The 17672-nt window shown below is 40.6% G+C and overlaps 1 protein-coding gene across 1 annotated transcript in view; it reads left to right on the forward strand.

Moving 5' to 3' along the window:
- LOC129523918 (uncharacterized) overlaps nucleotides 1-16636 on the forward strand; it is a 23172-nt gene extending 6536 nt beyond the window's left edge. Inside the window, exons 4-6 of the mRNA XM_055347876.1 lie at nucleotides 14253-14335; nucleotides 15197-15397; nucleotides 15479-16636. Of these exons, the coding sequence (XP_055203851.1) occupies nucleotides 14253-14335; nucleotides 15197-15397; nucleotides 15479-15540 (346 nt within the window). The 3' untranslated portion in view covers nucleotides 15541-16636. The remainder of the gene's footprint in view (nucleotides 1-14252; nucleotides 14336-15196; nucleotides 15398-15478) is intronic.
- Nucleotides 16637-17672: the final 1036 nt, after the last annotated feature.

Here is a 17672-nt window from a genome sequence, read left to right on the forward strand (position 1 = left end):
ATCCACTACTGATACCCAAGATGTTAACACATTGTGTTAACACCCTGTGATATTATTCATAATGTCTATGATGTTACTACTGATATCCAGGGTGTGAACACACTGTGTTAGCACCCTGTGATATTATTCATAATATCCGTGATATTACTACTGACATCCAGGGTGATAATGCAGTGTTAACACACTGTGTTATGTTTGTAACATCATCGATATCACTACTGACATCCAGTGTTTCACACTGTGATATTAATAAAATATCGCTGTTACATTTATAATATACAGTGTTTCCACACTGTGCTATGTATGAAATATACTATCCAGTGTTTCCACACTGTGCTATGAATGAAATAGTACACTATCCAGTGTTTTCACACCGTGCTATGAATGAAATATTATAATATCCGGTGTTTCCAAACTGTGCAATGAATGAAATATTATACTATGCAGTGTTTCCAAACTGTGCTATGAATGAAATAATATTCAGTGTTTCCACACTGTGCTATGAATCAAATATTATAATATCCAGTATTTCCACACTATGCTACGAATGAAATATTATAATATTCAGTGTTTCCACACAGGGATATGAATGAAATATTATACTACGCAGTGTTTCCACACTGTGCTATGAATGAAATATTAAAATATCCAGTGTTTCCAAACAAGGATATGAATGAAGTATTAAAATATCCATTGTTTCCACATAGGGATATGAATGAAATACTAAAATATCCAGTGTTTCCACAAAGGGATATAAATGAAATATCGCTGTGATATTTATAATATACACTGTTCCCACACAGGAATAAAGTTGAAATCCTGCTGTGATATTTATAATATCCAGCGTTTCCACACAGAGATATAAATGAGATATAGCTGTGATATATATAATATCCAGTGTTTCCACATAGGGCTATAAATGAAATGTCGATGATATTTATAATATCCACTGTTTATACATAGAGATACAAATGAAATATCCCTGTGATATGTATAATATCCAGTGTTTCCGCACTGTGATATGAATAAAATATCACTGTAAGATGTATAATATCCAGTGTTTACACACTGTGATATTAATGAAATATCGGTTCTGATATTTCTCAGTTTACACACTGTGATATTAATGAAATACCCCTTCTGATATTTTTCATATCATGGTGTTTACACAGAGTATTTACACACTGTGATATTAATGAAATATCGCTTCTAATATTTTTCATATCACGGTGTTTACACAGTGTTTACACACTGTTATTAATGAAATATCGCTGCTATTTATCATATCATAGTGTTTACACAGTGTTTACACACTTTGATATTAATGATATATCGCTTCTGATATCATATCACAGTGTTTACACAGACCATTCATACACAGTGATATTCATGAAATATCGCTGCTGATATATCACGGTGTTTACACAGTGTGATATAAATGAAATATCACTTCTGATATTTTTTATATCACGGCGTTTACACAGAGTGTTTACACAGTGTGATATTAACGGTATATCACTTCTGATATTTATCATATTACAGAGTTTACACACTGTGATATTAATGAAATGCCGCTTCTGAAATTTATCATATCGCGGTGTTTACACACTGTGATATTAATGAAATAACGCTTCTGATATTTATCGTATCAAAGTGTTTACACAGAGTGTTTACACAGTGTGATATTAATGAAATATCGCTTCTGATATTTATCAAATCACAGTGTTTACACAGAGCGTTTACAGACTGTGATATTAATGAAATAACACTTCTAATATTTATCATATCAAAGTGTTTTCACAAGGTGATATTAATGAAATATCTCTTCTCATATTTATCAAATCACAGTGTTCACACACTATGATATTAATGAAATATCGCTTCAGATATTTATCATATCACAATATTCGCACACTGTGATATTAATGAAATATCCCTTCTGATATTTATCATATCACAGTGTTTACACACAGTAATATTGATGAAATATCACTTCTGATAATTATCATATCACAGTGCTCACACAGAGGGTTCACACACTGTGATATTGATGAAATATCGCTTCTCATATTCATCATATCACAGTGTTGACAGAGGGAGTATACACACTGTGATATGGATGAAATATCGCTTTTGATATTTATCATATCACAGTGATTACAGGGGGTTTACACACTATGATATTGATGAAATATCGCTTCTGATGTTTGTCCTATCATGGTGTTTACAGAGTGTTTACACATATGATATTGATGAAGTATCGCTTCTGATATTTGTCACATCACAGTGTTTACACAGAGTGTTTACACACTGTGATATTGATGAAATATCATCTCTGATATATGTCATATCAAAGTGTTTACACAGGTTTACATACTGTCATATTGATGAAATGTCGCTTCTGATATTTATCATGTAACAGTATTTACACAGAGTGTTTACAGTGGGTGTATATACTGTGATGATATTATTCATAATATCTAAAAGACATTACTCCTAATATCACCGTGGGTGTACACCCTGTGATACTGTTGACAATATCCAAAAGATATTCCTCCTAATAAAACCGTGGATGTACACCCTGTGATATTATTCACAAAATCTAAAAGATATTACTCCTAATATCACCGTGGGTGTACACCCTGTGATATTATTCATAATATCTAACAGATATTGCTCCTAATATCACCGTGGGTGTACACCCTATGGTGTTATTTATAATATCTAAAAGATATTACTCCTAATATCACCGTGGGTGTACACCCTATGGTGTTATTTATAATATCTAAAAGATATTACTCCTAATATCAACGTGGATGTACACCCTGTGATACTATTGACGATATCTAAAAGATATTCCTCCTAATAAAAACGTGGATGTACACTCTGTGATATTATTCACAATATCTAAAATATATTACTCCTAATATCACCGTGGGTGTACACCCTGTGATATTATTTACAATATCTAAAAGACATTACTCCTAATATCACTGTGAGTGTACACCCTGTGATACTATTGACAATATCTAAAAGGTATTCCTCCTAATAAAACCATGGATATACACCGTGTGGTATTAGTCACAATATCTAAAAGATATTACTCCTAATACTACCGGGGGTGTAGACATTGTGTGTACAAAATGTGACATTACTCATAATATCTAAAAGATATTGCTTCTAATATCACCGTGGGCGTACACTATGTGTGCACACCTTGTGACACTATAACATCTAAAGTATATTACTCCTGATATTACCATGGGTGTACACCCTGTGTTATTATTCATAATGTCTAAAGATATTACTCCTAATATCACCGTGGGTGTACACCCTGTGATATTATTCATAATATCTAAAATATATTACTCCTAATATCACCATGAAAGTACATCCTGTGTGTACACCCTGTGATATTATTCATAATATGTAAAAGATAATACTCCTAATATCATTGTGGATGTATACCCTATGATGATATTATTCATAATATCTCAAAGACATTACTCCTAATATCACAGTGTGTGTACACCCTGTGATGACGTTATTCATAATATCTGAAAGATATTACTCCTAATAACACTGTGGATGTACACCCTGTGATATTATTCATAATATCTAAAATATATTACTCCTAATATCACCGAGGGTGTACACCCTGTAATCTAATTCACAATATCTAAGAGATGTTACTCATAATATCACCGTGGATGTGCACCATGTGGGTACACCATGTAATATTATTCATTATATCTAAAAGATATTCCTGCTAATATTACCCTTGGTGTGCAACCTGTGATATTATTCATAATACCTAAAAGATATTACTCCTAATATATAAGCGCTGGTGTACACGCTGTGATATTATTCATACTATCTGAAAGATATTACTACTAATGTGACCATGGGTGTTCACTTAGTGGTGTTATTTATAATATCTAAAAGATATTACTCCTAAAATCATCGTGGGTGTCTACCCTGTGATATTATTCACAATATGTAAAAGATATTACTTGTAATATCACCATAGGTGTAGGCGTTGTGTGTACACCCTGTGATATTATTCATAATATCTAAAAGAAATTACTACTAATATCACCATGGGTGTCCACCCTGTGATATTATTTATAATATGTAAAAGATATTACTTATAATATCACAGTGGGTGAAGATGCTGTGTGTACACCCTGTGATATTATTCATAAGATCTGAAAGATATTACTCCTAATATCACCGTGGGCATACACCCTGTGATGTTATTCATAATATATAAAAGATATTACTCCTAATATCACAGTGGGTCAACACCTGGTGATATTATTTGTAATATCTAAGGGAGACATTACTCCTAATATCACACTGGTTGTACAACCTGGGTGTACACCCGGTGATATTATTCATAATACCTAAGAAAGATATATTTGTAATATCTAAAAAAGATATTACTCCATATATCAAAGTGAGTGTACATCCTGTGATATTATTTATAAGATCTAAAGAAGAGAGTACACCTAATATCTCAGGGGGTATATACCCTGTGTGTAAACCCAGTGATATTACTCGTAATATCTAAGAGAGATATTACTTCTAATATCACAGTGGATGTACACCCTTTGTGTACAACCTGTGATATTATTTGTAATATCTAACGGAGCTATTACTCATAATATCACAGTTATTCTTTGTAATATCTAAGGAATATATTACCTCTAATATCACAGTGGCTGTATATCCTGTGTGTAAACCCAGTGATATTATTCGTAATATCTAAGGGAGACCTTACTCGTAATATCACAGTGGGTGTACACCGTGTGTGTAAACTCTGTAATATTATTCGTGAAATCTAAGGAAGATATTACTCCTAATATCACAGTGGGTGTACATCCTGTTATATTATTCATAATATCTAAAGGAGATATTACCTTTAATATCACAGTGGGTGTACAGGCTGTGATATTACTTACAATACCTAAGGGAGATATTTCTCCTAATATCACAGTGGATGTACACCCTGTGATATTATTCATAATATGTAAGGGAGATATTACACCTCATATCACAGTGGGTGTACACCTTGTGATATTATTCATAATATCTAAAAGAGATATTACTTCTAATATCACGGTGGGTGTACACCTTGTGATATTATTTGTAATATCCTAGGGAACTAGTTCTATTAATATCACAGCATATGTACACTCTGTGATATTATTCAATTATTTGTAATATCTAAGAGAGATATTACTCTTAATATCGCAGTGGGGGTACACCCTCTGTGATATTATTCATAATATCCAAAGGAGGAGATAATATTACCTTTAATAATGCAGTGGGTGTACACCCTCTGTGATATTATTCATAATATAAAAGAAAAAAGATGATATTACTACCAATATCACAGTGGGTGAACATCCTCTGTAATATTATTTGTAATATCGGAGGGAGGAGATGATATTACCTCTAAAATCTCAGTGGATGTACACCTCTCTGATATTTGTAATATCCAAGGGAGGAGATATTACTCCTAATGTAACAGTGGGTGTACACCCTTTGTGATATTATTCATAATATTAAAGGGAGGAGATATTACCTGTAATATAGCAGTGGGTGCACACCTTCTGTGATATTATTCATAATATCCAAAAGAGGAGATGATATTACCTGTAATATCACAGTGGGTGTACACTCTCTAAATATTATTCATAATCTCCCAGGGAGGAGATGATATTACTCCTAATATCGCTAGAAGTGTAAACCCTCTGTGGATATTATTAGTAATATTTAAGGGGAGAGATATTACTCCTAATATCGTAAACATCCTGTGTGTACACCCTCTGTGATATTATTCGTAATATCCAAGGGGAGAGATGACATTACTTGTAATATTGTAAACACCCTGTGTATACATCCCCTGTGATAATATTTGTAATATCCAAGGGAGGAGGTGATATTACTCCTCATATCACAGGGGCTGTACACCCTCTGTGATTATATTCGTAATATCCAAGGGGAGAGATGACATTACTTGCAATATTGTAAACAGCCTGTGTGTACACCCTCTGTGATTATATTCGTAATATCCAAGGGGAAAGGTAATATTACTCCTCACATCACAGGGGCTGTACAGCCTCTGTGATCATATACTTAATATCCAGCCGGGGATTACTCCTCACATCAAAGGGGCTGTACACCCTCTGTGATAATATTCATAATATACAAGGGGGGAGGTGATATTACTGCTCACATCGCAGGGGCTGTACACACTCTGTTATAATATTAGTAATATCCAAAAGGGGAGGTGATATTAGTCCTCACTACGCAGGGACTGTACACCCTCCGTAATAATATTTGTAATATCAAAGGGCAGAGGTCATATTACTGCTCACAATGCAGGCTCTGTACACCTTCTGTGATATTAGGAGTAATATCCAAGGGAGAGGTGATATCACTCCTTACATCACAGGGGGTGTACACCCTCTGTGATAGTATTTATAATATCAAAAGGGGGATGTGACATTACTCCTTACATCGCAGGGGGTGGACAACCTATGTGATATTATTCGTAATATCCAAAGGAGATGATATTACTCCTCACATAGCAGAAGCTGTTCACCCTCTGTGACATTATTCATAATATCCAAGGGGGGAGGTGATATTACTTTTCACATCGCAGGGGGTGTACATCCCCTGCTATATTATTCATAATATCCAAGGAAGGATGTGATATTACTCCTCACATTGCAGGTGCTGTACACCCTCTCTGATAGTATTCATAATATCCACAAGGGGAGGTAATATTTTTCCTAATATCCAGGGAGGGAGAAGACATTACTCCCAATATCACAGGGTGTGTACAACCCCCCTGTGATATTGTTTTTAATATCAAGAGGGGACAGGATGATATTACTCACAATATCGCAGGGAGTATACAACCCCCATGTGATATTGTTCCTAATATCCACAGGAGGAGAGAATGACATTACTTCCAACAACTCACAGTGTGTACACCCCACTGTGATATTGTTCCTTATATTCAAATTTGGAGAGGATAATATTACTCCAAATATCACAGGGGGGTGTACACCCCCACTGTGATATTTTTCCTAGTATCTAGGGGGGCAGAGGATGATATTACTCCCAATATTGCAGGAGGTATACACCCCCACTGTGATATTCTTCCTAATATCCAGAGGGGGAGATGATGATATTGCTTCCAATATCACAGGGGTTGTACACCGACCTGTGACATTGTTCCTAATATCCAGTGAAATAGAGGCTGATATTAGGGGGAAAGAGTATGACATTACTGTCAATATTGCAGGGAGTGTACACCCCGCCTGCAATATTGTTCCTAATAGCCAGTGGGAGAGAGGATGATATTACTCTCAATATCGCACCCCGCTGTCATATTGTTACTAATACCCAGCGGAAGAGAGGATATTACTCTTAATATTGCAGGAGATGTACACCCCACTGTGATACTGTTCCTAACATCCAGGGGGGAGAGGATAATATTATTCCCAATATCACAGGTGATGTACACCCCCTCCCCATGATTTTGTTTCTAATATCGAGAGGGGCAGAAGATGATATTACTCCCAATATCGCAGGGGATGTACATCCCCCCTGTGATATTGTTCCTAATATCCAGGGGGGTGGAGGATATTATTACTCCCATTATTGCAGGGGGTGTATTCCCTCCTTGTGATATTGCTCCTAATATAATGGATGGGAGACGACAATATTACTCCCAATATCGCATGGGGTATACACCCTGCGCTGTGATATTGTTCCTAATATCCAGGAAAGGAGAAGATGATATTACTCCAAATATGGCAGGGGGTGTACACCCCCCTGTGATATTGTTCTTCATATCCAGGGGAGCAGAGAATAATATTACTCCTAATACCGCAGGAAATGTACAACACCCCCCCCCCGTGATATTGCTCCTAATATCGTGGGTGGAGAGGAGGATATTACTCCCTGTAAAGCAAGGGGTGTACATCCCCCTTGTGATATTGTTAAAAATATTCAGGGGGAGACGATATAATGTCAATATCTCAGGGGGTGTACACCCCTCGTGTGATATTGTTCCTAATATCCAGTGGAACAGAGGATGATATTAATCCCAATATCGAAGGGGGTGTACATCCCCCCTGTGATATTGTTCCTTATATGTAGGGGGGGAGGATGATATTACTCCCAATATCGCAGGGCATGTACACCCCCCGCGTGATATTGCTCCTAATATCCAAGAGAGGGAGTATGACATTATCCTCAATATTGCAAGGGGTTTACACCCCCTTTGTGATATTGTTCCTAATATATGCAGGAGGAGATAATAATATTACTCCGAATATCATAAGGGATGTACACACCCCCTGTGATATTATTCCTAATATTCATGAGGGGAGAGGATATTACTACCAATATCGCAGGTGGGGGGAAATACCCTTTGCGATATTGTTTCTAATATCCACGGAGGAAGAGGATGATATTAATCCCAATACCACAGGGAGTGTACACCCCCCTGTGATGTTGTTCTTAATATCCAGAAGTGGAGAGGATGATACTACTTTCAATGTCGCAGGGGGTGTACACAACCCTGTAATATAGTTCTTAATATCTGGGAGGGGAGAGGATGATATTACTCCCAATATCACAGTCGGTGTACAACCCCCTGTGATATTGTTTCTAATATCCAGGGTGGGGAGAGGATGATATTACACCCAATATCGAAGGGGGTGTAAACCTCTGTGATATTGTTTCTAACATACAGCTGGAGAGAGAATAATATTACTCCAAATATCATAGGGGGTGTACGTCCTCCCTGTGATATTGATCATAATATCCAGGTGGGAAGAGGATGATAGTACCCTCAGTATCGCAGGGGGTGTACACCCCCGGTTTTATATTGTTCCTAATATCCAAGGGGGTAGAAGATATTACTGTCAATATCGCAGGGGGTGTACACCCAGCTGTGACATTGTTTTTAATATCCAGAAGGGGAGAGAATATTACTCCCAATAGCGTAGGGGGTGTACACCCCCATGAGATATTGTTCCTAATATCAAGGGGGGGAGAGGATGATATTACTCCCAATATCAGAGAAGGTGTACACCCAACCTGTAATATAGTTCCTAATATCCATGGGGAAAGTGGATGATGTTACTTCCAATGTCACAGGGGTTGTACACCACCCCTGTGATATTGTTTCTAATATCCAGAGGGAGAGAGGATGATATTATTTTCAATATCGCAGGGGATGTATACCCTCCTTGTAATATTCTTCCTAATATCCAAAGTGGGTGATGACAATATTACTCCAAATAGGGCAGGAGGTGTATACCCCCTGTGATATTTTTCCTAATGTCCAGAAAAGAAGAGGAAGATATTATTTCCAATATCACAGGGTGTGTACATCCCCCTGTGATATTGTTTCTAATATCCACAGGGGAGAGGATGATATCACTATATCGCAGGGGGTGTACATTCCCCTTTTTATATTAATATATCCAAAAGGGGAGATGATTATATTACTGTCAATATCGTAGTAGGTGTACACCACCCGTGTGATATTTTTCCTAATATCCAGTGGAAGAGAGAATATTAATCCCAATATCGAAGGAGGTGTAAGCCCCTTCTGTGATATTGTTCCTAATATCCAAGGGAAGAGAGGATAATATTACTTTCAATATCTCAGGGGGTGTACCCCCCTCTGTATTATTGTTCCTAATATCCAGTGGGGGAGAGGTTGATATTACTGGGGGAGTACACACACCCTGTGGTATTTTTCCTAATATCCAGGGGGAAGAGGATTATATTACTCCCAATATCGCAGGGGGTGTATACCCCCTTTGTGATATTGTTCCTAATATTTAGTGGGGATAGGATGATATTACTCCCAATATGGCAAAGCATGTACACACCCCCTGTGATATTGCTTCTAATATCAAAGGAGAAGAGAATGGTATTACTCCCAATATCGCAGGAGGTGTACACACCCCTTGTGGTACTGTTCCTAATATCAAATGGGAAAGACAATAATATTACTGTCAATATCACAGGTGGTGTACACCTTCCCTGTGATATTGTTCCTAATGTCCAGAGGGAAAGAGAATGATATGACTTCCAATATCGAAAAGACGGTACACTCCCCCGTGATATTGTTCCTACTATCCAGTAGGGAAGAGGATGATATCACTCCCAATATCACAAGGGGTGTGAACCCTCCTTGTGATATTGTTCCTAATATCCAGGGCGAGAGACGACAATATTAATCTCAATATAGCAAGCGTGTACACCCCAGTGTGATATTTTTTTCAATATCCAGGAGAAAAGAGGATGATATTACTCTTAATGTCTCAGGGGTTGTACACCTCCCTGTGATACTGTTCTTAGCATCCAGTGGGAAAGAGGATGATATTATTCCCAATACCGCAGGGAGTGTTCACCCCCCTGTGATATTGTTCGTAATATCCAGGAAAGAGAGGATGATATTACTCCCCATATCACAGAAGGTGTACACCCCACTTGTGATATTGTTAATAATTTGCAGGTGGGGAGACAATTATATTACTGTCAATATCACAGGTGTACATTCCCCATGTGATATTGCTTCTAATATCCAGTGGAAGAGAGAATGATATTAATCCCAATATCAAAGAAAGTGTACACACACCCTGTGATTTTGTTCATAATATCCAGAGAAGGAGAGGATGACATTACTCCCAATATCGCAGGGGGTGTCCACCCCCTTTGTAGGTGTGCTTCGTTCCTAATAGCCAGGAGTGAAGAGTATAACATTATTCTCAATATCGCAGGGGGTGTACACCCCCAGTGTGATATTCTTCCTAATATACAAGGGTGGAGAGGATGACACTACTCCCAATATCGTAGAAGTTGTACACCCCACTGTGATATTGTTCCTAATACTCAGGTTAGGAGAGGATGATATTACTCCCAATATCTCAAGGAATGTACACCTTGCCTGTGATATTGTTCTTAATATCCACTGGGAAAGATGATGCTATTACTCCCAATGTCGCAGAAGGTGTACAACACCCCCATGATATTGTTTCTAATATGTAGGGGGGGAGGAAATGATACTACTCCCAATAGCGCAAGGAGTGTACACCCCCCATGTGATATTGTTCCTAATATCCAGAGGGGGAGAGGATGATATTACTCCCAATATCGCAGGGGGTGTACAACCCCCAGTGAGATTGTTCCTAATATCCAGGAAGTAGAGGATATTACTACCAATATCGCAGTTTGTGTACACCCCCTCTGTAATATTGTTTCTAACTTCCAGTGGGGGAGAAAATATTACTCTTAATATTGAGGGGGTGTACACCCTCCCTGTGATATTGTTCCTAATATCCAGAGAGGGAGAGGATGATATTACTCCCAATATCACAGAGCGTGTACACTCCCCCACCGTGATATTGTTCCTAATATCCGGGAGCGGGGGAAATGATGATATACTCCCAATATTGCAGGGGTGTACACCACCCCTGTGATATTGTTTATAATATCCAAGGGGGAGAGGATGATATTGCTCCCAATATCGCAGAGGGTGTACACACACCCCTGTGATAGTCTTCCTAATATCCAGAAGAGGACAGGATGATATTACTTTCAAAATCGCAGGGGTTGTACACATCCCTGTGATACTGTTTTTAATATCAAGGGAAGGAGAGGATGATATTACCCCAATATTGAAGGGGGTGTACACCCTCCATTGATATTGTTCCTAATCTCCAGGGGAAAAGAGGATATTACTTTCAATATTGAAGGGGGTGTACACCCCCGTGCTATTGTTCCTAATATCCAGGGAGGAGAGGAAAATATTACTCCCAATATCACAGGGGGTGTATACCTCTCCTGTGATACAGTTCCTAATATCCAGGTTGGGAGAGGATGATATTTCTTCCAATATCGCAGAAGGTTTACACCTCCCCTGTGATATTGTTTCTAATATCCAGGGAGGGAAAAGATGATATTACTCCCAATATCGCAGGGCAGTACACCCCCCTTTGATGTTATTCCTAATATCCTGGGTAGAAGAGGATGTTATTATTCCCAATATCCCAAAGGGTGTACACTCCCACTGTGATATTGTTTGTAATATCCACAGGTGGAGAGAATGACATTATTCCCAATATCGCAGAGTGTGTACACCCTCACTATGATATTGCTTTTAATATCCAGAAGGGGAGAGGATATTACTCCCAATATCGGAGGGGGTGACCACCCACTCTCTGATATTATTTCTAATACCCAGAAAGGGAGAGGATGATATTACTCCCAATATCGCAGGGGGTGTATCACACCCTGTGATATTGTTCCTAATATCCAGGGGGGAAGAGGATGATATTACTCCAAATATGGCAGAAGGTGTTCACCCCCTGTTATATTGTTACTAATAATAAGAGGCGGAGAGGTTGATATTATTTAGAATTTCGCATGAGGTGTACACTTCGAGATATTGTTCCTAATATTTAGGGAGGAGAGGATGATATTACTCTTAATATCGCAAGGGGTGTACACTTCCCCTGTGATATTGTTCCTAATATTTAAGAGGGGAGAGGATGATGTTACTGTCAATATAGCAGGGGGCATATAGCCCCCTGTGACATTGTTACTAATATCTAGGGGGGAGAGGATGATATTACTCCCAATATCCCAGGGAGGTTATATTTCCCTTGTGATATTGTTTTTAATATCCAAGGGGGGAGGCGATGATATTACTGTCAAAATCACAGGGGGTGTACCCCCCACCTTGTGATATTGTTCCTTATATGCAGGGGGAAAGAGGATGATATTACTCACAATATTGCAGGAGGTGTACACCCCACCCCGTGATATTGTTTCTAATATTTAGGTGGGGAGAGGATTATATTACTCTCAATATCACAAGGAGTATACACCCTCCCCCATGATATTGTTCCATATATCCAGGTGGGGAGAGGATGATATTACTCCCAATATCGCAGAAGGTGTACACCACCCCTGTGATATTGTCCCTAATAATTATGGTAGGAGAGGATGATGTTACTCCCAATATCGGAGAGGGTGTACAACCCCCATGTGATTTTGTTCCTAATATCCAGGAGAAGAGAGGACAATATTACTTCCATTATTGCAGGGGTTGTACGCCCCCACTGTGATATTGTTCTTAATATCCAGGAAAAAAGAGGATGATATTACTCCCAATATCTCAGGGGGTGTACACCCGCACTGTGATACTATAACTAATGTCCAGGGTAGGAGAGGATGATATTACTTCCAATATCGCAGGTGGTGTACACCCCCCCATGATACTGTGCCTAATATTAAGGATGGGAGAAGATGATATTATGCCCAATATCGCAGGGAATGTACACCTCGCCCCCTGTGATATTGTTTCTAATATCCAGGGGGAAGAGGATGATATTATTCCCAATATTGCAGGGGGGTGTAAACCCTGCTTGAGACATTTCCTAATATCCAGGGGGAGAAAGGATGATATTACTCCCAATAGCGCAGGGGGTGTACACCCCTACTTTGACATCGTGGTTAATATCAGGGAAAGAGAGGATGATATTAACCCCAATATCGCAGGGAGTGTACACCCGCCCTGTGATATTGTTTTTAATATTGGGGGGGAGACAATATTACTCTCAATATTGCAAAAGGTGTACACACATCCAGGGTGGTAGAGGATGATATTACTTCCAATATTGCAGGGTGTGTATACCCTCCTTCTGATATTGCTCCTAATATCCAGAAAGGGAGACGATAATATTATTCGCAATATCGCAGAGGGAGTACACTCCCCTATCATTTCGGTGTACTTTTTTTTTGTGGGGCAGAGGGGCGGGAAATGGAGTCTAACTGTGTCGCCCAGGCTAGAATGCTGTGGCACAATTTCAGCTCACTGCAACCTCCACCTCCCAGGTTCAAGCAACTGTCCCACCTCAGCCTCTCCGAGTACCTGGGACCACAGGCACAGACCACCAGACCCGGCTAATTTTTTTTTTCATTTTTAGTAGAGACAGGGTTTCACCATATTGGCCAGGCTGGTCTCAAACTCCTGACCTCAAGTGATCTGCATGCCTCAACCTCCCAAAGTGCTGGGATCACAGCCGTGAGCCACCGTGACTGGCCCCAACTTCATTTTCTTTAAATGGCCATACACCTGATAATGGTGGGACAGCAGATTGAAATCAAAATGTTATGAATCATTTAACTTCCATTTCTCTTAACAGGTGGCTGACCTGTCCGTTGTATCCACTCTCGGAGTTTATGCCTTGGGTAGAAAAATGCCCCTTTCCTAACGATGAAGGAGAGTGTGAGTAGGACAAGAGTCCACTCTTCTTGTACTTGGCTCATGGGACATACTTGGCTGGGTTCATGCATTTATTCATTCACACATTTACCTAGCTTCTGCAAATGCCAAGCAAGTTAACAGGTGCTGGTATAACAGATCCTCACAATAGAGCTAGGCAGCAGGGCTGCAGATTTGTTCCACACAGCGAGAGAGGAAACAGGCTTTACTGACATGGGCTACAGATTGAGGTTACAAAGAAGAAAAAAACAAAAAAGTCATGGCCAGACACAGTGGCTCACACCTGTAATCCTAGCATCTTGGTAGGCCAAGGGGAGAGGATAGCTTAATATCAGGAGTTCAAGACCAGCCTGGGCAACATAGTGAGACCCTGTCTCTAAAAATAAATAAATAAATAAATAAATAAATAAATAAATAAATAAATAGATAGATAGATAGATAGATAGATAGATAAATAGATAAATAGATAAATTAGCCAGGTGTGGTTGTGTGGGCCTGTAGTCCCAGCTACTTGGGAGGCTGAGGTGAGAGGATCACCCGAGCCCATGAGGTCGAGGCTGCAGTGAGTTATGATCATGCCATTGCACTCCAGCCTGAGCAACAGAGTGAGACCCTGTCTCAAAAAAAAAAAAAAGGTGGGGTGGAGAAGGGGAAGGAAGAGAGGGAAGGAGGGAGGGAGGGAGGACAGAAGGAAAGAAGGAAAGAAGGAAGGAAGGAAGGAAGGAAGGAAGGAAGGAAGGAAGGAAGGAAGGAAAAAAAAGTCACTAGTCTTGCACCACAACGCTTCTAAGTGTAAGGCTAATCTTGTCCATCTGATCTGAGAGCATGGTCAGAGGGACAAATAAACTCTAAATTTTGTCTAAGCCACAAAGATCAGCCGGCTAGATCAGCTCCTCCGCCTTACTCTTCCGAGGCCCCTGTCCTGGGGACGGACAAATGGAGTCTGGGGACCTCTCCGTGGGCTGGATCCAATCTCCGATGCTGCTGCAGCGCCAAAATCTCGACACATTCACAACACGATGCTAGAGACGGGCAGTCACTTCAGGAAAGGGACAGAGAGGGCAGGTACAAGGGCAATGGTAGGCGGAGCTTTCCCAAGAAGGGTGCCCAACCGAGAAGGCGTTAGAAGGTGCGTTCTTTCTCCAGGAGGGGATGGACGAAAGCAAAGACCCCTGACCGTGACTGCGGGAACTCTGCCAGGCCCTTAGAAACCGGCGGCGGGCCCCGCCCCTGCGACCGGGAGCCCCGCAAGCTGGGCCCGCCGCCAACCGCGTTTCCAGCCGCTACGGCGCCGACCCCTCCTCCGTTCTCCGCAACGGGGCGCACAGCTAGCCCACCCACCCTGGGGGGCGCATGGAAACCGCGTGGTCTCTGGGCGGCTCGGAGGTCTCATCTCGATCGCGGTCCCTCCAGGAGCCGCCCCGGTCCAGAGAAGGATAGGATGTGGACTCCCCAAGGGAGGACTGCAGGAAGATGGAACGGGATTTCTTCACCTGCTCTTCATCGCCTAAGTGGGCCTAGACTCTAACTGGCTGTCCCTTCCGTGTCATCGCCACGGTCCCCATGTGCACCCCGTTTGTCCTCCCCTCTTCCTGCCCTATGTCGCCTCCCCCCACTCCACCTCCTTTCGTGACCACTGGCCGGGTTGACCCTGCGGGGCCCGCGCTCTTCACCCACAGGCCAGCCTGTCCTCCTCTCCCTGTGTGCATCCCAACACCTCCCAGCTTGGCCTGGAGCATGTATTAGGTTGGTGCAAAAGTAATTGCTGTTTTGCAATTTTTTTAATGGCAAAACCGCAATTACTTTTGCACCACCTATAAATAGGGGGAATGGGCAAGAAAAGCCTTAGAGAAGGGGCCAAGAGCCAACCACCTAGCTGGCCAGGAGTATGGGTTTGCCATAGGCATGAGATGTATTGAAGCAGAAAAGGAAGAAAAAAGATTAAGGAGACAAATTGTTCGTGATAAGGGGTTTCCTGATAAACTCAGAAACAGCAACTACCAGTTACGGGGCACTTAAACTGACACTATCTCATTAATCCTCACAACGGTCCTGTGCAGGTGGTGGTTTTTTTTTTTTACCATCCTACATGCCAGAGCTGCACTTGGTATGTAACAAAGGCAGCATTTAAACCCTGGCCTGCTCATACCAGAGCGAGGGCATCTAACTGCACCCACAAAGGACAATGGAGGAAGACTGTGTCATTGTAATATGAGCAAATGGGGAAAAGACAAAACAAATGCTTTTATTATGCCCAGGTTGTAAATTTATAAACATGAATGAAATACATATACAAGAGGCTAACCGTTTTTGTTTTTTGTTGTTGTTTTTTTAAAGACAAGAGTCTCGCTCTGTTGCCCAGGCTGGAGTGCAGTGGCGCAATCTCGACTCACTGCAACCTCTGCTTCCCAGGTTCTAAGCGATTCTCCTGCTTCAGGCTCCAGAGTAGCTGGGATTACAGGCGCGCACCACCACGCCTGGCTAATTTTGTATTTTTAGTAGAGACGGGGTTTCACCATATTGGCCAGGATGGTCTTGAACTCCTGACCTTGTGATCCACCCGCTTTGGCCTCCCAAAGTGCTGGGATTACAGGCGTGGGCCACCACACCCAGCCGTAGCTAACAGTTTTCTAAAAACAAAGAGAGTAAATAGGAAGTGTTCACAAAATAAAGTTTTAAATGTATGTAGTTTCTTTATTTGTAAAGGGTGCCATTTGTTTGAAATCATTCTTACACTCTTGGATTAAAACACCGGTTCCTTCACACACTTGTATTTTGAAGGGAATGTAAAATGTGATTCCCTCATACCTGTAATCCCAGCACTTTGGGAGGCTGACGCGGGTGGATTGCCTGAGGTCAGAAGTTTGAGACAAGCCTGGCCAACATGGTGAAACTCCGTCTCTACAAAAAATACAAAAATTAGCCAGGTGTGATGGCAGGTGCCTGTAGTCCCAGCTACTCAGGAGGCTGAGGCAGGAAATACTTAAACCTGGGAGGCAGAGGTTGCACTGAGCCAAGATCGCATCACTGCACTCCACCCTGGGTGAGAGAGCAAGATTCTGTTTCCAAAAAAAAAAAAAAAAAAAAGTGGTTTCATATGATACAAATGTTAGAAAAAGGACAGATGTCAGTTTGCCGACTCCAGCAGAGAGTTACCTTTCGGGTGGTAGCTCCCACCACAGCCCAGGATGCCAATGTTTTCTCTAGTTACATGTTAAGATCTCCAAATCCAGGGCATCCCTCCTGAAACAATGCCAGTCCTACACTGCTAAATGTTTACTGAATGAATGGATGAATGAAGGCAACATTTTTAGATGTGGGAATCGTATAGTGCTTGGTT

The sequence above is a fragment of the Gorilla gorilla genome, chromosome 6 (assembly GCF_029281585.2).
Source record: "Gorilla gorilla gorilla isolate KB3781 chromosome 6, NHGRI_mGorGor1-v2.1_pri, whole genome shotgun sequence".
Lineage (NCBI taxonomy): Eukaryota > Metazoa > Chordata > Mammalia > Primates > Hominidae > Gorilla > Gorilla gorilla.